General features: G+C 32.9%; 1 protein-coding gene across 11 annotated transcripts in view; it reads left to right on the forward strand.

Moving 5' to 3' along the window:
- LOC111051278 (mitogen-activated protein kinase kinase kinase kinase 3) overlaps window positions 1–25,280 on the forward strand; it is a 61,830-nt gene that overhangs the window by 16,413 nt on the left and 20,137 nt on the right. The window contains exons 12-20 of one of the 11 annotated variants that reach the window (XM_022337754.2): window positions 1,605–1,703; window positions 5,261–5,299; window positions 7,991–8,041; window positions 12,315–12,403; window positions 13,991–14,146; window positions 17,166–17,311; window positions 18,121–18,325; window positions 20,622–20,749; window positions 22,571–22,711. In XM_022337754.2, coding sequence (XP_022193446.2) covers window positions 1,605–1,703; window positions 5,261–5,299; window positions 7,991–8,041; window positions 12,315–12,403; window positions 13,991–14,146; window positions 17,166–17,311; window positions 18,121–18,325; window positions 20,622–20,749; window positions 22,571–22,711 — 1,054 coding nt within the window. The remainder of the gene's footprint in view (window positions 1–1,604; window positions 1,704–5,260; window positions 5,300–7,990; window positions 8,042–12,314; window positions 12,404–13,990; window positions 14,147–17,165; window positions 17,312–18,120; window positions 18,326–20,621; window positions 20,750–22,570; window positions 22,712–25,280) is intronic. The other 10 variants (XM_022337799.2, XM_022337769.2, XM_022337762.2 and 7 more) reach the window with 10 other exon arrangements.

Raw genomic sequence — 25,280 nt, forward strand, 5'->3', positions numbered from 1 at the left:
CACATCATAATGTAACATTTACATTTAAAATAAGTCACTCCCTATGTATTCTTTTAAACTCAAATTTGTTAGAGAACTTTATAAATGTAAAGCAAAACTGATTACATTCCCATTGTTTTATCTTCTGTGTCTCTACATAAAAGTCCCACTATAGTTCTCACTCGTGTTCAGTGAAGTACAAAAATAGTAAAAAAAAAACGTTTCCATAGAACTCGAAGTTCAACTCGTAAAAATCCGTATTAGTAATTTCTCTCACGACTATAGTATTTATCTTAGTAATCGATAGAAATGTCGACGTTTTTAAGATCATTGTGACATTTAATATTAACAATGCACCTTGCAAGATCTAAAGATTAGAGATTCAGCTCAAAAATTTCTCCCCATTTCAGTAAATAATATAATAATCCCTTAATTCTGTAAATATATATTTTTTGATGGCCTTCAATCTTACTTACTGATGTAAATTATGGTAAACAATTATTGCAAATAATATAAAAAAATTTTGTCTTGGAAATCTTAAATCGTAATTCACCGTCTGAGGAATGTGTTCACAATTCCCTTGCTCAAGTGCAGTTGATGTAATAGAATGGTGAAACTCGAGACTCGAGTCGGAATGACGAGTGCCACTATTGACTGGTGCTGGTTAATTATCCAATTGAGTTGGCTTTCGAGCTTCAACGGTAGGGCTTTGATTAATTCAGTAGTGTGTAGTAGTCCCACTGTTCAATAGTGTACCAGCATGTTTATACTCAGCTCATCTCCAGCCACAAACTCACATGTTCATCAAGAAGCCCAGTATAACGGTAAATTGATCGAAATAATTTTGCGGGTTAATGTTTACTTGAACTTATTACATTTAATTACTGTCGCTCGAAGGAAAATGATTGTTTGTCTGTCAACAAATAATAGTTGCGTTGTAAATATGTTGAATAAAGACACCTTTTTTATAGAAAAAGAACAATCCTAGAAATTCAGATTAACCACACTTGATGAAATTCTAAATCATTCTTTGAATATTATTGCAAATATACCAACTTTCGTTTTCATTACTATTATATTAGCTATTTATATAAACTATTATATAATAGATTTTTAAAAACTTTTATAGACCTTTCAAATTAATAATTCAATCTCACTTATATCAAATACATATCTATCACAAACACAATCACTTTATTGATTTGAAAGACATAGAAGGATTTTTTTCCCGAGATTAGTTAGTTATTTCAATGAGCTCATCTTGATAAGTTTCAAAAAATTAGTCTTGCTTTTAGACCGTTTGATCCTGGTCTACAATTACCAATCAATTTCTATAATTGTTATTCTCTACTGTTTTAGAAAAAGAAGTTCGACGAGTTATCAAGTGCAGGATCTAACATTATTTACGTCTGAAGAAATTATAGATATGCAAATTTTTAATATAGAATTTTGGTTATCGTGATGCTCTTTTTTTTAAAACCTTAAGGTAGAACTTTGTCGTAGCTTAGAAATTATAATGAAATTAGATTTCAATTGAATAGCAGATTTCCCATGGAATCCCAATTTTACCCATAAAATATGCAAAAATATTGGTTTAGCGTGTGTGTTATGTGTACTGTTTTTAGTTGGCTGCAAACGGTCGCACAAGAAATACAGGAGAACTCGCCTCACGCGCCGTGGTCTCCACGCGTCAGTGGATCGGCCATCCTTAAAATGTCGCTGAGGTACTCCAATCGTGATGTTTCCTTCTCGTTTCTCTGTCCATCTTTTACCCCGTTTTGTTCTTTTTGTCATAGCTCGTCCTTTATTACTAATTTTGTATCTTTTTGTGAGTTTGCCCCTTTTTGAGCCTCGTTCATCTCATGCATTTTCCAATTGCATTGAGTCTTCGCCTTCATTTAACTCCAACAATTTTCGCAGAAATCATCTACTAATCATGTGTTTCTTGTTGAAAATAACAATTCTTCTTTGCTAAATACATAAAAAATGTATTCTTTCAAATCAATTATTCTTCTGTGTAAAAACCGTACAATAGAGTATGGGTTTGAATTTTTAGTTGATGATTGGATTATTTTTACTGATACTACATTAGCTTTTTCTAATCATCTTTTTCATCTGTGTCGTACATACTCATCTACTGTCATCGTTAGTGTAATGTAGATAGATCGTCTTATTTTCATTTTCTCTCATTTATGAAGAGAAATTTTTGAGTTGGGTACATTTACAATTATAACAGAAATAAATATAAAATGACGCGGCTGTTATATTGTCAACGATAATAAATGATTAGTCACTTTATTATAAAATTTTACTCATAATTATTGTTCATTATATAATTATCAAACTAGTATTAGAGCTTACTAAATGTCTGCTATGAAGGAAAACAATGTGTGACTCGATTGTCAGGCAGCGGGAGCATATTCTTCCATTTAAAAGATGTTTTGTTTATATTTATTTAAATTCGTTCTCTCTGGTAATTCGTGTCTCGTATGTTATTAATCGTGGTTTGAAAGTTAATAACATAATATGAAAATATACATCTTCATCGGAGAAGTTTAATGAATAAAGATAAAGTGAATTTTCACTCTTTCAAAACTTCTATCTTTGTAAATAACTCACAATCATCGTGGAAGCATGGTACCCCCTTGATCATTCTACCACCAGACTAACCTATTTATTCAATGTTGATTTGCTAGTGACTTGGACTAGTAAACCTTGCATGGTTAGACTTTGTAGTGTATTTCACAGTGTTCTTTGCTCGGTTGTTCAACATTTTATTTTGTATCGGATTGAATTCGACAATGATGTTTGTAGATTCTTACAAATTCCTGGCATGTAAGTTTTTTTAATCTACTGTTGGACGGAATTCTATAGTACTATACTAATGCGTCCAACTTTTGTGAATTTCTTGAGAAAAGATGCTTCACTTCAAATTTAGAGGTTGACTGTGTGCTGTCCTCTGTGCATTTTAGCGTTGAGCGGATTTTGTTGGCACTCGGTTGAGGCACCACTTCTGTGCAATTGAACGTCTCTGCCTTAATCAAATTTCGATACGATCCTAGTACAACACGCCTTTCAAAAGCTTACTTAAATTCTCCACTTATTTCTCATCGAGTATTAAACTGGCATATTTTAGAATTTGCTGCAATTGTCAATACATATACTTTCTAAGGCAATCCCAAGAATAATTCACTTACAGAATATTTTGAATAAACGCTTCATATTCGTTCCAGGATTTTTCTTGTTCGATTATTTTTGCAATATGTAGTCTCAACTTTCATATAGTGCAATTATAATTAGAATGATAATATTGTAACAAATAATAGAGAAGTTTTGATTCTTGCAGATTGATTTTTTGAAAAAATATACTTTTTAATTTAATTTGTAAATAGAAGTGAATAAACACTGATGAAATCTATTTGATTATTACTTTGGAAGATTGCAATCTCTTCTCTAATTTTCGACTCGAACATCCTAAAAAACATAAGAAATCCTTGATAATGTATTAATAAAAAAGAATTTCCTCCTCAACTGTATCATCATAATTATTAGTTTTCATGCAATTCTTTTTCGAGAATGAGAACAGATTTTATCCTTCCCTTACAATCTTCAAAAACTTTCCATTTATGAATTCTCTCCTGGACATTTTGAAGCATGAAGTCGATTAGATTTTATAAAGTTGCATGTAGAACTACTTGTTTTACAACAATGTACTACGTGTACATACGTAACTGTTTCAATTTATCACTTCGGCTAGCTTATGTCAGCTAGTTGTTAATCTTGAACTAATCAAAATACAGTGAAGATAATAAACAATGCTTTGTTTAATTACTAGCTAGTATATTTTTCTGTCTTTTCTAGCCAGAATCTTTATGATTTGAAGATGGTTTTATAATAATTCTTAGAGATATAGTCTTTACTGTTGAATATCGATGATCTAATAATGGTATAATAATCATGGTACCTTCTGGAAGTATTATTTTCTCTTCAGACGCAGCAACTAGCGAGATTGGAATGCAACATTTGATGTGTTTTGTGCATTCTGAACCACCTAGTTAGTAATAGAACGCATTTAGTCAGAACAACACTTTGCTTGGCAAGCTATATCATAATCAAACATTTATCTAAATCGCTAGTTTATCATCTTTTATACTACTCAAATTACGATAACCCGATACGATTAATACGATTTCATTGTGTACCCCTTAGACTCAATTTAAAAGTAACCCTGATTTCAAGATCCCCGATACAACGAATCTTTCTTCTACTGGATTGAATTATTCAGTGTGAGGCTGAGCAAAATTTAGCTTAGATCACATAATATATTATCTGGTATCTTACTCTGGATTGTATTGTATTTGGCTCCAAATAACTTTCACTTCAGTGCTCCAAGTGCCTACTTGGTTCCTTATCGAATGCTCCTAGAGAATTTATTTTCCATTCATTATAAAAAGTCATTTCTCTCTCTCAGAAATTGACGATTATCAAATACAGTTCACTCGATAACTCTTATAATTTTCATGATAAATGTTGAATTATATCTCCTTTCTTTAGATCTCACATTCCAAAAAAATTATCTAAGGTTTCATGTTATTAAAAAAACGTATGGTCTTCATTATCACTTGGAATTCCAATATTGGACGTGTGCATACTGAACATTTTCTGTTATTCGAAAATTTGGCTTTGTAATTTACATATTATCTGCTTGCACACTAATTGCAACTCTTCAATAACTCCCCAGTTGTACCCACAACTCTCATTCTGATCTTGATTGCTCTCACATCACCCAACCAGAGCAATGCTTGCACAATTTTAAGTTTCAAATGGGTAATTTTTCTTTTGAAGTCAAGATGTCTTTATAGATGAGTAAATTGTTAAATTCTGAGGTTTCATTGTTATATTGAGATTCACTTTCAACTGTCAGCATTCCTTATAAATAACATCTATGCTTCATATTCAAGCAATTATGACAGCTTGACATATCTTACCATAGAATAGGATCTATGGAAGTTGATTACTGTCAAGTACAACTTTCTACATCTAATAGTACCAATTTAAAAAAAAGGATTACCAGTCAACATATTATAATGGATTGTTTATTATGTTTAAAAGCTATGAACATATTCAATGTTATGTGTTGCTTTCTGATGTCAGGCAGGCTTTCAACATTTGTGATTTAATATAGATGTTAATGTACTGGTAAAAAGGATAAAATTGCTTATCAGTTAGAAAGTTTCTAATTTTTCGTTTTTCATTTTTATTTTATTTTTATTCTCTGCAGGAGTCTTTTGCAGTACATAGATGAAGAGCTTATCCAAAGGTATTGTTCTATGTTCCTTTGTCGTTGATGCGATGCTAAGTCTCTTCTCAATTACACTGAGAATGCTTCTCTTTTAACTATTAGGGCTGGTTTCCGAGCTCCGGATCTATAAGTTCTGGACTTACAGAGTCCAGGACTGAAATAAGCTCTCGGGTCCAAATTGACTTTCTGAGTCACGATTATATCTTCTAAACTCCGGAGTCTATCAAGTTCTCGACTTATTTGAGTCCAGGACTTTAACGCATTAAACGTGAGGGAAATTCACAATATTTTGCTGTTGTTTTGTTGGCATTATAGCAAATCGGAAACAGCTGATTACAGCGGGACAATTCAAATGAGCATGTTCTCCAAACTATATTGTAAAAATACGTTCCGATTTCTTTGTTGGCTTATTCAAAGCAAAACCTTTGAAAGGTGAATGAATAAACATTTCATTTTACGTTATGCTATTATTGATCATTGATCCTAACCAGTGATTTTGGAATAAAATTCATTGGGCTATTGAGTTTGAAAACGTATTTGTTTAAAAAAAAAAAACTGGAGTAATACTTTATTATTGTTATTATTATTAATATGTTGAATATGACATTGAATAATAACATTCAGATTGGAATATAAATTCCAAGGCAATCCTTGTATTATTTTGCTTGAACATTTTAGGTTATTTTACAGTCGTAAAATGAGGTTAGTTTCTTACGCATATTTCTGATACAATTTTATTCCAAAATTAACTTGCAAACTATAAATTATGAATTTAGATGGACTACTCCAAATAATTTAGGTATTCCATGATATCTATTTGGCTTTTTATCTACTCCAAAACAATAACTGAATTGTGTTTGCTCAGTTGAGTCTAGAACTTGAATTTAAACCCTACCCCAGTCGAGGGTTTAAAATCATGCTGTTTTAAGTCCTGGACTTAACGATTTTTGATAAATCCTTGACTCAGAAAGAGGCGAGAATCTAATTCAAGTCCTGGACTTATAAGCCCTTCACTCAGAAAGGAAAATTATAAACTCCAGGGTCTAACATGATCTTTAAACTCCAGAATCTATTTAAGTCCTCAACTACGTTAACGCTCTGACTCCAGAGTTTAAAGCCAGTTAAAGTCTAGAACTTGGCTAAAGCCCGAGCTCGGAAACCGGCCCTTAGGCTTTTAGTTTTGCACAATAAGTTTATGTTGCTCGCACTCTTAATGTTGTAGCTTTGCTTGAATTTTCCACTTCAAGTAATTATTGGAGAATTAACTGTGTTGTTATAAATTAACAATCCCTTCTATGTTAAAACACTTTTAATGTTTGAATGTTTTTGTTAGTTCTGTTTTGTGTTGATTCTTTTTTGTAACAGAATTCTATGTATTTACTATCGCTTATTTGAATTTCTCCTTACTCATTTTAAAAACAAACTTTTCTATTATAAAATTCAATTTATGTTTCTACCAGCTCATTTTAAAATTGCATGAAAAAAGGTCTAAAACTTATTATTTATTCAATTTAGTTATTATACTCATGTGAGAGATGAGAATGAATTTTTCTTGACTCTTGTCCAAATATAATAATAGTAACTATATGTAATCGTTCTGGTGTAACTGAGGAAACTATTCATTATTCATTATTGTTAATTAACATTTTCATTTCCATAAAATTTTTCATGTTCTAACTAGTTTGTTTTTGGCATCATTTTGGGTCCTGTTTATTGATATTATATTTCAAGATCCAATCACTGTTGAATTGTAGTCTACTTTGAATTAATTTCAAATTTATTATTTTGGATAAGATTCAAAATGTCGGCATGTTATCATGAAAATTAGCATAAGGCAAAGCCGCTAGTAATTTTTAATTTTCTGTGAGAAGTATCAATCCTTATCTAACCTCTTCAATATTTTATAATGATTCATGTACTGTACAATTTAAAATGAATTTGAATGATCAAATTGTCATATCCTCAAAATGCTGAGCAAGTACTCAAAATTGCCTGAAATTGAAAATCATGTGTTCAAATTCATACTATAAAGGCTATTCAATAACACCTCAATAACTTAATCATAATACCATCAATGACAATCATTTCTCATCTTTGAAATACAATGAGTGCTAAAAATAGTATTTTTCAATTTATATTAATCTTACAAATCAATCTACTTTCGCAAATCCTCTCATATTATTTTATCGTAATATAGTAGCTACTACTATAGATCGCTTGAAATTAATGAAAATCCATAAAAATAGAATAAGTTCTATCAGCTTTATTCTATTTCCTTAATTCAAACAAGTTTTTCCACTTCAATTGCATGTAAGCATGAATTATCATAACATTTTTAATTTCACTTAGTTTGTGAAATTGTACGTAGCTAAGTCACAAATGTGTTGGTCATGGTGGTAAATATGATCGATTGAGGAAGGTATATAGAAATTTGTCGATCATCAAAATTAAGTTATTACCCAACATGTTCTTGCCTGGAACAAAAAGAAAGATCAGTGTTTCTGAAACGTAAGTCAGTCCTTACTAGTTGAATACTAGATAAGTTCAACTGAGGAATTGTGAGTATGAAAGGTAGTTTAGGACTTAGTTGTGGAACGAAACTATTTAGAATGGATTTTTACGTTTTCGGTGCCAATGATTCTAGCTGGGCATTGATTTCTGATGTGCTGTTAGTTTTGTAGTTTTGTGAACTGAATGAATTCTGCGTAGGGGATCGCACGGGATTCCAATGTTCGAGATCGAGGAGACATACGCGCTTCAGTAAGTAATTTGACAAATTGACAATTTATAATAAGATTCAGTTATTAGATGATCATGATAATATTATAATGTTGGTCGATACATTTCTCTTCTTGACTGCATGACCGCCCCGCCGCTTGGTAGCATGCGAGGGTAGAGAATGGCACGTCCTTTCTTTAGGATATGCCTAGCAGTAGACTCACCTGTTTGCTACGTTTATCTCCAAACAATTCACCAAGAAGATTCCGATTTCTTGAGAATTCCAATAAAAAAAAAGTAAATTCGTATGGCTTTTGTTGGTGGGGAGTCCCTTGCAGGAAGTTCCCACCGCCTGAATATAACATTTAAGCCGTTAATGGGCCTTACGACTGTCATACTTCAGCCGGGACAAACAGTTCAACGTGCCCATCCGATAACACTGGAGAATTCCAATAGGCCTAATGCATTCTGTAAGATTGTGCAAAAATGTTTCCGGACTCACTCATTCTTGATAATACATTTGAATTGTTTGTTATAATTCATAATAACAGACTTTCTTGTTGAAAATTTTCCCCGGATCACCTCCTTCTTCAACACTTTCGACTAAATTTGGTAAATGTGTGGGATAAGTGAGACCTACTTACTGTCCTACTTCCTTTTCTGAAACGTCATGCATGACCCACGAACTTCGTTGAGTATGAACATGGCAATTGTCATGGCGAACATGGCATGGAGTTTATCGAGAGCGACCTGGAAACTCTGACAACCTGAGCCAGCTCGATATTCATGGCAATCATTTGATTCTTCTTTGGGTTTAATTGAATATTTGCCATCTTGGTTCACTCAATCATCTTTTGAATTTCAACATTGAATGAAGGCAGGTACATGTAAGAGCAACACAATTTGTATTATATGAGGCAGCTGCTATCTTTCGTCTAATTCACCTGGCAAAGAAATGTTCTTATTCATTTCCATACGAACTTGTCATTCTTAGGTCTTTCATCAGTTTCTGTAAAATCGTTCCACTTGAAACACTTCAAGTGTTTAATCTATTCAAAAATATAATGTAAAAAGATCCAAGTAGCTAAGTAGTAATGTGTACATAAGTAGGATTGTGAGAATAAAACAAGTTTTGTATATTTTTTGTGTTCCTTGTATGGAAAATCGATTAGTTCACTCTAATTATAGAGCCTTTGTCAACTGTATGATAATACGATTTATAATTTTTAATGAAAGATATACTTCTTCCATTTTAACTATCTAAGCTTATCCATTGTAGTTTTTATTATCATGAGAATATTCTTAATACTATAACAAAAAACTTTGTAGGCTAATATAGATGATAACTCTAATTAAAATAAGATAGTCGCTTCAGGATAGTCAGCTTCATTGGCTTTTGGTTTATTAAAAAATGGACTTGAAATGTTTCTTGTAAATTCCTCTTAATGTTGAACTCAACATTCACATTCAAGGAAACATAGAACTCTACTGACAGATACTTTTTGCTTCCTACAATTTTGGTTCGATATTATCTATTAAACTTTCAAGAAGCTGTCTCAAATGTCAAAGTATTGCTGGATAGTTTAATCCTTTATACATGCTCTGGCTTGTGCTTCTATAAATTATTAGTCATTAGCTAATTCATCAGCTTCTAAAATATTAGCTAGTTAAATTCCGTAGACGGTTCATTAATATGAAATAATCTCTATTTAGCATGATTTAGTGAAGGCTAGTTTAACATTAATTACAATGCTATTGCTCTTTATCAACAAGAAAAGCTTCCTCAGCTCACCTGAAATGTTCACTTCTTTTATAGAATTGTAAATCCTATCTTTGTGTTGACAAACATTTATAATCGTATTGGTATGCGTATATTGGGTTATATTGGTTATCGAGATGGTATTAAGCTCTTGTAATGCTTCTCAGCAAGTATATAGAATCAACTCTCACAGTTACAAGGAGTAGTTTTAAGGTTATTTCAAACTCCTCTACTTAACTACTACGGTATTATACTTTACAGATAAAAATTAATGAGAAATTGCATTTATTCTGAAATAATTTTTTAATAGTAGCGCTCATCGAATTTCCATCTAGCTGTTTACCCTGTTATCAATATTTACAGTAGCAGAATTCTTCAGGGTTATTTACTGCATTTAAATTGGATTTTCGCTTGATAATAATTATTATACTTTACTTTCACCATGTACATTCACACCATTATTTTAGTAACCAGTTTACCTCGTCAGCTTTATAGGCCTACATTCGACTTGAATCCGATTTCTTTGAATTGAATTCAATTTAACTCAAAATTTGGATATTCCTCATTTATTAGAAATTCTATTTCCGTAATGAATTGCTTCAATTGCCAGTTGGGATGTTTTCATAAATATTTCAACTTCAGATAATAGAGAAATATGTATTTCTATTTTACAATAACAATCGATTTGAACTTGATATTTATCAAAAAATCTTGCCTACCATATTTGAAATTATAGTCTTGGATTAAAAAGTTAGTTAAGGATACTTTTTTATTTATTGAATTGAAAAATATGTCCAATTTTTACTTTCCAATGAGTTATTAATTTGATTCTATTATGTGGCGTCTTTGTTCTTCAAATCTTGTCTTGTTTTCCTATTTCATCGATTTAAGTATGTCATTCATTGATAAATTACTTGATTTGATTAAAGTTTTAATTAAATTTACACAATAATTGAATGTACCACACATAAGACAGTCCTGGAGATCTTTCAAGTCATTGAATCAATATTGTAGTTACAATTTATATTGTAATTCTTTGATAAACTGGAGCATACTTTAGAAATAGTAAATTTAGAAATTGGTACAAGAAATAGATTTTGCATGACTTTTCATCTATAATATGGCCCAACGCATAGGCCGAATTGTACCAACTGCTTCTCTCATTTATCTATTAATGTATTCATCAAATATTGTATTTGTTCATAATTTGTTGTAATATAATTAGAAGTTGATGATTGAATGAAGAATCAATTGCCACACTAATATGGTTGAAGTAACACCTTGATTGCTCCAATTGGGTTCTATTTTCACGTAATTATGCAATCATCATCGTTCAGTTGAGTAGTTTTTACATAATCAAAACATTTTATTTGAAAATATGTATTATATATATTTTTTAAATTCATTCTTTTTTGTAATAATTTAATCGTAAATTAGGTACTAGGCTACATATATATAAGACTTTTTATAAACTGTATAATAATTTGAGCATCATTTCTCATTAATTGAATCATTAGTTAGTTACTTTGGTTGAATGAAATTTGGAATGATTTTTGTTGGAGTGAATATATCTCATACGTGCAATGAGAACGCATTTATACCTTTATTAAATCTAACCGGTTATCCAATCCCGATTAGCTTGTTTTGATGATATGTTGAAAATTCTGGCTGGAGTCTGTACATGAATATATCTATAATATTAATTCAATCGAATCTATCTCTTTGATCTTATTAATGCTTAGTATTTGTCCTAAAATCTTCTATGCTTTTTGTTTAATAAAGTTTCATCTCAGTGCTTTTTAGCTTTGCGAAATAGGTAGCAACGTCTTAAAAGTAGTTTTTCAACGCTTTGAGATTAAAATTGTCTTAATAAATAATCATATTAAAATATGATGATAATGATAATAATAACAATAATAGTTTTTCTGAATTCATTAATAATTTGATAAAGTGAACGTTACATTGGTTTAATAGTAAAGTGAACGTTAAATTCAAAATTTCTTTTTCTCTCAGTGCCGGTTGCACAAAAGAGTATTGAACTTTAATCGTTATTAAACACCACAAGAACCAATCAGAGAAGTCTACTCGTAAAAGTCTTCTCTGATTGGTTCTCGTGGCATTTAATCATGATTGAAACTTAACAGTTTTTTGTGCAACCGGGCCTATGTTTTTTGCAGCACAACATGAGCAAAGAAAGCATTGGTTTTCAAAGAAATGATTCAATCCAAACAGTCATCTACCATTACGTTACACTACATTTGAGTTTGATTCTTTCCTTTGATAATAATTTCTTGTACGGAGTTATGACTTTTAATAATCTTCCATGTTTTATTGATAAAACTTTCTCTTTTACCAGAAAAATCTTGCATCATTACATAAATCCAAAATCTTTCTATTATATTCTATTGTATTCTTTATTATATATTCGATTATTATAAGTCTTATTTCTTGGGAGTCGGATGAAACTACAAACATTTTATTTTGTTTTCCCTACTGAATTATCTATTTCTTGTTGTTAATTATTTACAGATCACTGACTGCCATTTTTGTTTACAGAGCAACGTTACCTGTTGGCGAATCATCTCTCGCCTCTAGTCATCACTGTGATCTACATAGAAATCATAACTACTTCACAAACCTCACAGGTAGATTACACCTCAATTTATATTTGCATATTTATTATCACCTATTAATGTATACCATGGGTTTAACGGCTCCGATTATCCGGTACCACTTAACTCATCAATTATTATATTCATAACTTGATAAACCCATAACCCACTTGATAATGGCTACATGTCATTTTAACAATGTTCATTTACTCACTGACGAGCGCTGTAAAGTCGCACTGTACGGATTTGTTGGGCCAAGTTGATATTTTTCAAACACAGTTTAAAATGGGTCAAATACAATATATTAATGTATGATCTATAATTTATCACAGTTGAAATAATGCCTGCTTTTCAGTAATCAAGTCAAATTAACATCGCAATTGTAATAGTTTGAGAAATTCAAATTTGTTTCCTATCATTATCAAGCTATTCTGAGTATTTAACTCCCTGTACTTCCATGTTTTTTTTCAGAATATTTAATTTAATGATTTTGGGCAAATGTGGATAGATTCAATTGGTATATCAAATTAATATTGTATGATTTTTATTTTTGGAGAGACTCAACGGTTGATTGCCGTAAAACTCGATGTTCATAAATTGTTTAGTGTAAAGCACACTTACCGGTTGTAGTGGGCTTTTCACTCATGTCAGAGACCCTGTAATTGATCAGTTGCGACCTAAAAACTCTGACAACAGACCTGAGCCAGCCATAATTTTGTGCTCAATGAGACACATAGTATTTGAGCTACATAAGTACTGATGAATACACCAGTGGGTAGGGCTACTACTGAATATCAAATAACAATCCTTCTAATATTTTAATCTAATATGAATAATCAATTATTTCAATTAAAATAGAACAATTTTCGGGCATAAGCCTATTGTGCCATTTCAAAAGTTATAATTATTGTACAATGTGGAATAAATACATAATTCATTACACCTTGGATACATTAAATCACATACATACTTTATAGATAACGTATTTGTTTTTAAATATAACGTCTAGCAGTCAAATTTCTCCAATAAAAGAATTTACTTACTTAAGGCCAGGATCTGCCGATTAAAAGTATTTAGTTAGAAGTAGATCAATAACCAGGAAGATGGCGAACTTGCCAAAAGATCTCGTTGTCAAGTGAATAAATTCATTTATTGAATAAATTTGACTGCTAGACGTTATATCCAATAACAAAAAAGTGATTCAATAGTAAGCACTTCGTTATGGAAGAATACATTTCAGGTGGAATATGGTGAAAGTTGAAGAATGTGAAAGTGAGACACAAAGTAGAGAGGAATTATTCATTTATTTCACACATGCACAAAATCAAAACAATGATTGGAAGAAAAACAAAAGAATTAATCCAAAACTATTCCCCTCCCGAATTTAGATAGTTGATGAGCCAGTAGTCTAAATGAGGTTATGCTACCAATTCCTATAATTTCACAACAATTCACCGGACTAAAAATTATGGGCTAGTATGTTGGAGTTACATACGTTGGCTAGTTAACGCAAAGTAAAGGTGATTGTTTTGGTTGGCTATTCTGTGAGATAACACAAAGTGAAGATTTGTTGGTAGAAATTACTGGATGGTATATAAAGTGAGTTGTGGTGGTTAACAGGGCCAGATGGCTCACCCCGACGACACAGCTCGATGGATGAGATCATCAGCCTGACGGGCACGCTAACTGTTAACGGTGGTCAGCGACAGCGATCACTTAGCGACAGTGGAGCCAATGACAAGGACTCTCCCCCTCCGCCCTCCTCCGATCTCAACGGTATGCTCTTACCTCCCCCCACCCCCTGGCACTGCAAGCATGTCCTTCACCCTGCTAACCACAATCTTGCTTCAGCTCCACAGAATGTGGCAGCCCAAATGCATGCACTTGGATCGCTCGCCGCATCATTCACTCTCGTTGGTTATGAATGTTTTGTATCATCTACTCATCAGTGTTGTTCCATCATCCAGTTCATTGCAACTCACAGGCTTCCGCAGTTGCTGATGCTTTCCCTCGTTCCTTGTCGACTTGCTCAGTGCAAGTTAGGAAACTAGGGAGAATATGAAATAACAATTATCATCTATATTTAGTTCATTTTTGTAATTCTTTTCACTTATGCCTCAATCTTATTGGCTACTTCGGCCATGGAAGATCGTGCAGCATAATATAAATCAATTTACTACTACCATTTATTCGCTAACTCTTGAATTTTGTTTTGTTTTGTTTATTAAACAGATAATCTTGGAATAACAGTCATCTTATTTATTTGATTCATCTCTTATTGTACGAATGTAATGAACACGTTCAAAATTCAGTTTCTAGAGACTAGATGAATTACTAATGTTGACGAAATTCTAGGCATAGTACTATAATTCAAATGATGCAATCTCAATTCTTAGAAAAACTATTAAACATGCGAATCGCAGTAGTGTGCACAAGGCATTATTAATTGGATTTTGCAGAATTTTCATATCTTTGTGTGAATAATACGATTGAAAAACCTTGTATTTTAGAGAGGAAATTAATATGCTTTGAGATCTTCTTGTTGTTCACCAATCACATCATTATTGATTTTGGTATTATTGCTAGATTCGATGAAATCGAAAGTATTTCGAAAGACATATATACTTTTTGGTTTGTTTTATTCGTTGTAATTATATTATAATTATATAAAAATTTTTTCAATTGAAATTGTAACTGAATGTTGCCTAGCACTATCTGTACGAGCTGCATGCAGCTACAAAACCTAATCTTCATTTTTCACAAAAATGTCCTTGAATGTTCTTAATAAAATATTTGTATTCATCGTTCTCTTCCTACACTTTTTGGCAACTAATCACGCAATTAATTCCATCCAATTGATAAGTACTTGAAAGTATTGTGGGCTATTAATAATGTATGTTTGTGCATTGTTTTTCTTTGATCTATTAGGATGATCAAATTCTTCATAATTGTGTGGCAAATCTGGTTGTTCTATTTTAGAATGTTCTAGTTTGTGTTGTAAATTGAATCGTAACTTGATTTTGATGCCACTATTTCCTTTATGTGCTGCATGCAATGACTAATATTCTGCTTTGACTCGTTGGAATTGATTGTGTTAAAGTTGAAAACTATTTAAAATTGTCTACTAATTCATCTACAATACGTTATTTTGGATTGAGTGTAGCACAATAATAATAACTCAACTATCTGAAGACGCATTCAACACTTATATGAATGATCTTGAATTGTGTAATAATAGCATGAAACACATATATATATATATATATATATATATATATATATATATATATATATATATATTGCGTATTCTACGATTAAATCTAAGTTATTATTAGTTAAGACAGAATATTGATGTGTTTTTCATACCTAAGAATACTTCAAATTGATGAAGTGATGATTTAATAAGTTCCTACAATTAGCTTCTTGAAAAGTTTTTAATTAAAATAATTTATTTCATTTTTTCTTTTTGAAATTCACAGTTATATTTGTGACATTCATTTTGAATTTAAATTGATAGTTTTCAATTAAATAGTTATTATTCCCAATGGAATCAGATACAATTTTTGAACTGCAATTAAATGTCATTGAGATACGGTATTCAGCAAAATATTCTTTTATTCTTCTCTAACATTTTTAATAATTTTTTGTTTGAATATCAATTGTATCTAAGTCTTATGTTAAGGAAACATATTTGGGCTATTGCCTGTTGTTTCCGTTGTAAAATTGTGATTAAATAAATATGCCAATAACGCGATTTTCCAAGTCCTAATGGATTCAATTCAATTCACTATTTGATTGATAAACCTGTTTTATGATAATAAATAACTTGATTGATATACCAGTTTTATGATATTAAATAACTTGTTGGAAATAAGTTTCCCAACAACCCATTTTTCAAAAATATGCTCCCAAAGTAATTTGTATCAAAAGGAATTAGAATAGACTGGTTACGCTAATACAAAAAATGGCTATTAAAAAAATTGTCTTTCTCCTTTACAAAACCTCTAGATTTGTGAGCTTGCATTTGAAACAACTACAGTAGTTTCAATGTTCACTCGCAAGTCTGATATTTTAAAGTTTCCTGTTTACATGCTTTCTCTATGGTGATATGTTTAGTGGTGTTAGTTACTACAATTATTAAATGAAAAAGACTAAGAAATTGCAAAAAACCACAGATTTATTGATAATTGTAATTGTAAACCATTGTTTATCAGAGATTGACAATGGTGTAATAACCGAAACAGGTCTTTCTAAGTATTAATAAATCTGTGTTTTTTGACAATTTCTTAGTCTTTTTCATTTAACATGAATAATTACCACAATATCAACTTCTCATTCAACTTCTCAACTTTTCATTTAACATGAATAATTACCACAATATCAACTTCTCAGCTACACAAAAAGTGACTACAGTTATTAGTATGGTTATAAATATTTATCAATAAAAAAATAATCAGGTTAACCCTTTAAACTTCAGCAAATCTTCAAAAATTAGTGTCTGAAAATAATATTAAATATGTATAATAATGATGATTCTAATGTGTCTATTACATCATCTTTACCAAAGAAAGGTTTTGCTTTCATGTTTTTAATTATACCTAAAATTAATAAAAAATTGTATGATGAAACAACTTCATTGGTTTTTTTTAATAATTGTACGATTTGAGGTAATGTACTACTAGCATATCAAAATCATGGACAAGATTATTCAATAATATCAGTAATTATTCGATAATTAGACAATTAATTTGATTAACTAATTAATTTTTTCACCTAATTGTGATTGGTGTTTTAGGCGAATGCACGGAGCCGGACTTATTGTCGGATACGCCACCAGTTCCGCCGCGCCGGAGAGAGCGGAAGCGCCACACCCCGCCACGCCCTGTCAGCAACGGCCTACCGCCCACGCCCAAAGTCCACATGGGCGCCTGCTTCTCAAAGGTGACATTCCTTATATCAATCAACCGCCAGATAACCTTTAGTGATTTCATTCGGCATGGTTCCCAATTTTCTTCCACCACCGCTCCTATAGGTTTTAATATTGGGAAAAGGCTGCGTCTTTTGAAGACATATTTCTAGCTAAACATAGCTGTGTGTGTAATGACCTCAAGAGTAAAGATTGATGAGTAAAGACTCATCTCTTAACTAAGAGCTGTTTTGAACTCCTTCGTCAAAGTATTTCTTCTTTGAAATAAGCATATTATCTATGGGTAATACGTATCTGAATGGGGGCATGGAACGATCAAGGGAGAACAATACGAACAGTACTACCCTTTGGCAGGTAAGGGTGAGGGTACATATTTGCAACGTTTTGCTTCAACTTGTTTGGTGAGGAACACAAGTGTTTCCTATCTACCTGGCGCACTTGTGGTTGTTCTGTTTTGTTGTGTGAGTGCAGTGAAGCATGAATAACCCAACTATTTGCCCTTTGCAAGTCAGCTAAGAGAAAAATACGATATGAAGCTTAAATTTTCATCGTAGGAGAGAAATCAAATTTCTTGAGATTCAGTAAGACAATTTTATGATAGCATTTTAAAAAATTCTAATATCTCAAATTTAATGTTCTAAATATTTTGAGTTCGAGATTATATTTATGCTCTTTGTATATAATAAATTGTTTTATCTATCAAAATTCTCAAACTTTGTACAGATGATCTCCTTACAAGTGATGATTTGTTACTGCATCCTTTTTTGTTTGATGTACTCATACCTCTTAACCTAATGATGATTTTCTGAATTATTTTGCGCAGGTGTTCAACGGGTGTCCACTGCGCATTCACTGCACGGCGAGCTGGATCCACCCGGACACGCGTGACCAGCACATCCTGATTGGCGCCGAGGAGGGCATCTACAACCTCAACCTCAACGAGCTGCACGAGACCGCCATCGACCAGCTCTACCCTCGCAGGACCATCTGGCTCTACGTCATCAAAGACGTCCTCATGTCGCTCTCAGGTAAGCAATCGGCAAACTATCAGCATAAGAATATATCCCATGTTATAGGTCGTTTATTTTCAAATTTCAAGCTGATATTTTCGTCATTTCAAGCTGATATTCTCGTCATTTCAAGCCGATACTGTCGACTACTATTAATACTTTTTTGGCCAGGTGAGAGTCTAAGAACGGCTCAGTAAGAGAAACTGCCAGCATCACAGAGCTTCACTAAAAGAACTACGTGGACTATCGGCTTGATTTAACAGTGAAATTTGGATCATAAATGCCATATACCAAGGGATATCCGTGATGGAGTGATCCGTGGTCTAGTGGATACAGTGCTTGCGTAGCATCATAGAGATCCCGGGTTCAAACCCTCTCATTACCAAAAGTTTTTTAACCAGATCACTCCCGTGTTATCGGATGGGCACGTTGACTTTCGGTCCCGGCTGAAGTATGACAGTCGTAAGGCCCATTGACGGCTTAAATTAAATATTCAGGACCTTCCCGCAAGGGAGTCCCATCAACAAAAGCCATACGAATTTACTTTTTACTTTTACCATGGGATATCTTCTCATGTTATCTTTTCTCTATGCTATTAGTGACTCAGAAATGGGTGCAATAGTGAGTTAAAAACTTTGAAGCTGGATTCCAAAAAATAAAATTATTATTGAAATTGATGAGATTTCAAGTTTTTTTTGGCTTTCTAACAATACAAAAAATTTCAAAATTGTTATCACTTATGTCAATAATTAATTTCAATTGTTATATCAATAATTAATCTCAATGTGTATTCTCGAACCAAAAATGTGAAGTGCATTTCATACACATACAGTACTTTTTGGACTTGATTACCATTAAAATTTGAAAGAGGAATAGTGCAAGCTAAGCTTGGTTTTCCTCTATCAGATTATGATATCTATTATTATAGATCGTTGTAATAATTGTATTGATAAATAATAATGGTAAATGATTGTCACACACCAGTGACAGTGAAAGTGATCGACACAGTTAAAATATAATTTTCATGTGTTCTGATTGAAATGCTCCCACTCAGCATGGCATAGCGAGTATGAATAGTAACCGCTGAAACCATACAGGCATACTATCTTTCACTAGCTTATTAAATTCGACTCTGATGTGTTCTAATTTTTCACCTGCTTTTTTACGAGTCTGGGTTAAGCATCTATCTGCGTTATGCCCATGGATCAAGAAAGATATCTATCTGTATAATCCCATTTGAACTTATGGAATAATATTATCATTGTAATGGTTACTTATACTGTCACTGGTGTGTGGCAATCCAGCTTAAACAGTATGCGATTATAAATGAGCAGCATTGATCGACATCATGATCATGATAATCATAATATTATCAGTGGAGAGGAGGAAGAAGAAGGAGGAGGATAAGCAAAAGAAGATGAGATAGTGGTGGGAAAATATTCTCTTCTCTTTCTCTCCAACTTTCTTCTTTCAATCAGACTAAGGAGTGAAGTTAATGATTGGAATGATAAAAGCAAAGGATCGCGATCTGCTTGATGAAATCAATTTGAAGTAATGTGGGTAGATTCATATTATGTGTCGAGGTGCCTATTTCAATAATTGGGATAATGTTAGCACGAATTGCAAGGAAATTAGGACGAAATTGAAAGGAAATTGAAATTGATAGGACGACTCTTTTACTGGACAAAAGTAGCTATTTGAACCGATGTGGATGAATCCTAAGTGCTTTCAGATCATAACCTTACCAATCAAATCAAAATTTGATTTCATCACCCCATCTGCTGTCGTACACTATAGGCAAGTATAGAATTGTACATGTACCCGTGTGTAGTGTGATGGCAGCATACATTCAATTGTTTCCATAACACGGAACTTCTTTAATTTTATAAAAAAATAATCTATGATTAAAATTATTGGAATTTAATTATTAAAATTGTTTTATCTTTATATACAAAATGTAGAAAAACTTGAGGAGGAAATTTAATTTTCATAAACAAAATCTAGAAAAAGTCAAGAAGTCTTCTATCTGTAAGTCTTCTTTCATCAAAAATTTCTGTATTCATTAGAATTTGAAGTCCATAGATAAGCAAACGTTTGATCAGAGCTACATTGAAAACTGTTACTATTTTAGGTGTCTTCTGTTCAAGGGAAGAGTTCAAATCACATTCTGCGTCATGACAATTTTTCGGGTTTTTAAACTCCATTGCTAGAACAGCTGAAGCTTTTGATTCTCTGAAAATCAAGGAAGTAAATACTATTGAACCGAATATACAGTAATTTGTGTTTAATGGATTGTATTGTGGTATGTTGGTAGGCAAGACGCCGCAGCTGTATCGGCATGACCTGTTAGCGCTGCACAGCAAGCAGAGCCACCGCTTCTCACTGCACATGAACCGCATCCCCGAGCGGCTGGTACCGCGCAAGTTCGCACTCACCACCAAGGTAATTCATGCATATTAATCAATCCTTATTCTTGTACAGTATTATATATTATTGATAATACATAATAATAGATGATACAACAGGCCCAAAGCCCAAAACCGTGATGTAAGTAATTGATGTATATCAATGAAATATTTCTATGATTCATGCTCGTTGCAGCACACAAACTCTGGTTTTGATGGCACGCCTGTGAAGGTGCGTACAGATAATTATACGAAAATTGTAATGTATTATGCATGACAAGTGAAGAATTTAATTTGATGAAAAAAAAACACGAAGAAGCATAAAGAAAAGAACACTAAGAAGTACAGGAAGAAGAGCCGGTGCCAATCGCATGACAATGACAGTGACAATATTTCAACCTTATAACCACGGTTTGATCCCCTGCTTGAAGGTGGGTTTTGGTTTGTGCGTAAACTGCCGACGTCGACCACAACCGGGTGACATTCCTAAAACCCAAATTCAAAATTTGCTAAAAACATCTGATCAAATATCTTTCGTTATTTGTGTTTATTATTGACCGAGCGAAGTGAGGTCTAAGATTCAAGTGGACGGTTTGGCATTTCTCTTAATGTTTAAATGTTTAATATATGTTGCGCATTCACGGCGAAACGCGGTAATAGATTTTCATGAAAGTTGACAGGTATGTTCCTTTTTAAATTGCGCGTCGACGTATATACAAGTTTTTTGAAAATTTTGGATAATAGGATAATAGCATTTCAAGGATGATATAAAAGGTAAAAGGAGCCTCCTTCACACGCCAATATTAGAGTAAAAATCAGACTATAGAGTTATTCATCATAAATCAGCTGTCTAGTGGACTATAATACTACCCGTTCAAAAACATCGCACATCTTGAAAATGTATCTTTCCATCAACGTTAGTAGACAGTTGACTATAAAACTACCCGTTCAAAAACATTGAATATCTTGAAAATGTATCTTTCCATCAACGTTGTAGACAGTTGCAGCCAGAACTGATAACAGCGCTCACACTCACATTCCGGGACGACACGTCACGGTACGATAGGACAGAAAGCTCCATGTTTATTTAGGATTTTTTCTAGACTTTTTAAATGGATAAATTATTTATTAATTTTTGAGAAAACATAACAGGAGGCCAATGTAACTTACTGAGCGCGAGGTCTACTGTTCACAGAACTACTAGTTTATGATAATTATTATCAAAACATTTTGAATAATATCAACATATTGCCATTTAAAAGTAAGAACGTAATCTTCCCATTTAATAGGTACTCAATTACTCACATGCTCATAACATTCACACTAAGATAAAAAAAATAATTTCAGTTTGAAAGGAAGAACTCAAAATCATAATTTGCTTGCCCGATCCAAATGATATTAAATGTGTAAATAGTGTAAAGTGCATGTTTGTACACTCAAGCTGCATTACAAAGACAGAAAAAAACGCAAAAAATATAATTAGGTGATATTTTAGTAAAACATAATTAAACCGAACCTTTTAGGTTATTTAGAAAATTTAAATCTAGTGTTGATCTCTAGTGAGATCCTCACCCTGTCGTGTCGACGACGGCATTTACGCACAAACGAAAACCCACCTTTTACCGGCTTATCGTTTAGTCCGACCATAACGTCGGGTCAATAGGCTTCCGCTACTTCTCCTCCTCATCCTCCTCCTCCTCCTCCTTACTCTTCTCCACCACCACCACCTCCTCCTACTCCTTTTCCTTCACATCTTCAGGTCAGCTTTTCTTATTAGATGTTTATTTAATGTGAACAAACAAGTTCAGCCTATAATGATGTACGGTTGCATGAATATGGTATGATTGTGTTGTGTTAGGTGCCGGACACAAAGGCGTGCACCTGCTGCTGCGTGGGCCGCAACCCCTACAATGGCTACAAGTACCTGTGTGGAGCCACGCCCACCGGCATCTTCCTCATGCAGTGGTACGACCCGCTCAACAAATTCATGCTGCTCAAGGTAAACCCCCGTCACTTCATCCCACCACTGCTTATACAGTATACAGAGTGTCCCACGAAAGGTGTAACAGCCTAAGACCATACATTCTACATAAAATTTGCAACAAACAATATCTTGTAGAATTTTCTTATATCGACCTTAGTTTTCGAGGTATATATTATTTTTCTATATTTTTGAAAAACGTCTATAACTAGAAAACTATCATTCGAAATCGAATTCTAAGGACATGGTTGAAAAGAGCAAGACATTTTAAATAAGAATAGCATAGGTAAAGTGTTCCATTTTTTAACGTTCTTGAATTTTTTATGAACGTTCAAACTAGAACTTTCCAATAATAATCATATAGGACTATTTTTTTTTGCAAATTTCATGTATAATCTACGGTCTTCAGTTGTTACAACTTTTGGGGCTCAGTATAACGAACTTCGGACCTTTTAACAACAACATTCTAATATAGAATGAAGAGGACTTGAAATTGTCACAACCATTGATTTTTATCAAAACAGAATTGAGGAAATTCTTGACACTTGGCCGGTTGCAGACGAACCACAATCGCATGTGGGATGTGGGAGCTACTATTTTCCTTCTGTCGTGCCACAAACGCAGCGCATACGGAATGCATTGGCAGGCATGGCAGTGGCACTGATACTTCAACATGGCGTTTGCACGCTGTGGTAGCGATTATTTTCCTCGCGATTGTGGTACCACTGGTTTGAGCACCACGTTTCCCCTAGCTTCTGTACCACAATCGCAGTCGCTGTGATAGTGTTTTTATAGAATTTTACCTCAAATTTGTAGGTTATATTAGATAGGTCGGTAGTTAATTGTAATTGGTATTTTATTGTTTACTTCATAATGCCAGAATTTGACACGGATTGGTTTATTGTTGAAATTGACTCAAGACCTACATTGTGGGACTTTGAAACTCACATTAAAAATTGAAAAAACAATTTGAATTTGTCAAACTCCACTTTTATAAACACAAAGTTTTTAATTATAATTATAATAATAATTTCTCTCACCAAAATTAATACATATTTACAATTCATAAAATCATTCTATCAATTTCTTAGAATAATTCGATAGGGAGATCAAATTTAAAGAAAATTTAAACAAAACAATTCAAATACACTATTGGCATCACCCAGCAAAGGAAAAATCCTGTCCGCTGAGTGAGAGCACCAATTCAAAACAAAATCAATCTCACATGAAACAAAAAAGAAACCAAAGGAGCTGATAGTGGAAAAATAATTTTCAATATCTTACTGATGTCAAAGAAAAAGTTTTCAACGATTCAGTCTATGACCTCCGTTGCCATCCTTCGCTTGCCCACAGGGAAAAATATCAATTTTGTTACCGGGGATGAGATGTATTAGTTTGGATAACTCATTTGTCTGCGTACTTTTGACAGATTAGTGTAGCCGCCTACCATGGTTTCATGTTTTGTAAACTTTGTGTTTATTAAAGTGGAGTTTGACAATTTCAAATCGTTTCTTCAATTATGGAAAGATTCCACAATATCGATATTGGTTCTACAAATTTCATACACTATAAGTGCACGTCAAGGATTGAAATGAACTGTTTTGCCTGGGGACTGGCTACAGTAGAGTCGTTAGCCTCACCCAGGTAGGCACATCTCTCACATTCAAATATGATGTGGTGCACTGTCTGCTCCATCGCCCCACAGTCACATATTGGGGAGTCTGCAAGTCCCCATTTGAAAAATGATGCATTACATCTCCCATGTTTAGACCGAATTCTGTTAAGCGGCACCCAGATGCGCCGGGGAAGTTCAAAACCAGGAGGCCCAGTGCCTGAAAAATAGCTCTCCGGCACTTAAGTTGTGATACTCATCTCATATTTTCTTAATTTTGAAAAAACTGTCATACGCTAAATAAATAATAATATACAAATTTCATCACTATAAAAAAACACAATAATGAAATCACCACAATATTAACTTACAACCTGATAGATTGCATAACATTACTGTTGCACTAATGAGCGCTTTCTCGAATGTAGTGTGAAAGACACTCTTCGCTAGTCGCATTGTTCTGTGGTATGTCGGTCCCACATCCACATGCGATTGTAGTTCGTCTGCATCCTCCCTTATTTGATATTGAAACACATATTGGATATTGAATGCAGGTTACTGCAAATAAAACTTTGAGAGCTCTATACGTCTATAATATCAATTTATAGAATGAAATATAAAACTCTATAAACTCTGCCATCATTCCACCATTCGCTTGGACAATATCCAAATACAATGCTAAATATATTAGTGCCCTAATGAGGGTAGAGAACCATTATGATTTTCCTCATTAAATAAATGGATAATTTTATTCATAGATGATAGAGTTCATGTTGTTGTTAATATTCAAATAATTGTATTTTGTTTTTAATTCCTGATCAACAGAAAAAATATTTTCATTGATTTGAATATTATTTCATGTACTTTGCTTATACATGAGCTTATTCTAGCTGTGTAGAAAACGCGCAATTGCATAATTTTTTGCTCACTTACTGTAGCTTACTGATCAAATTATCTGTTTTTATTGATTGGTCT

The sequence above is a fragment of the Nilaparvata lugens genome, chromosome 3 (assembly GCF_014356525.2).
Source record: "Nilaparvata lugens isolate BPH chromosome 3, ASM1435652v1, whole genome shotgun sequence".
In the NCBI taxonomy this organism is placed as follows: Eukaryota; Metazoa; Arthropoda; class Insecta; order Hemiptera; family Delphacidae; genus Nilaparvata; species Nilaparvata lugens.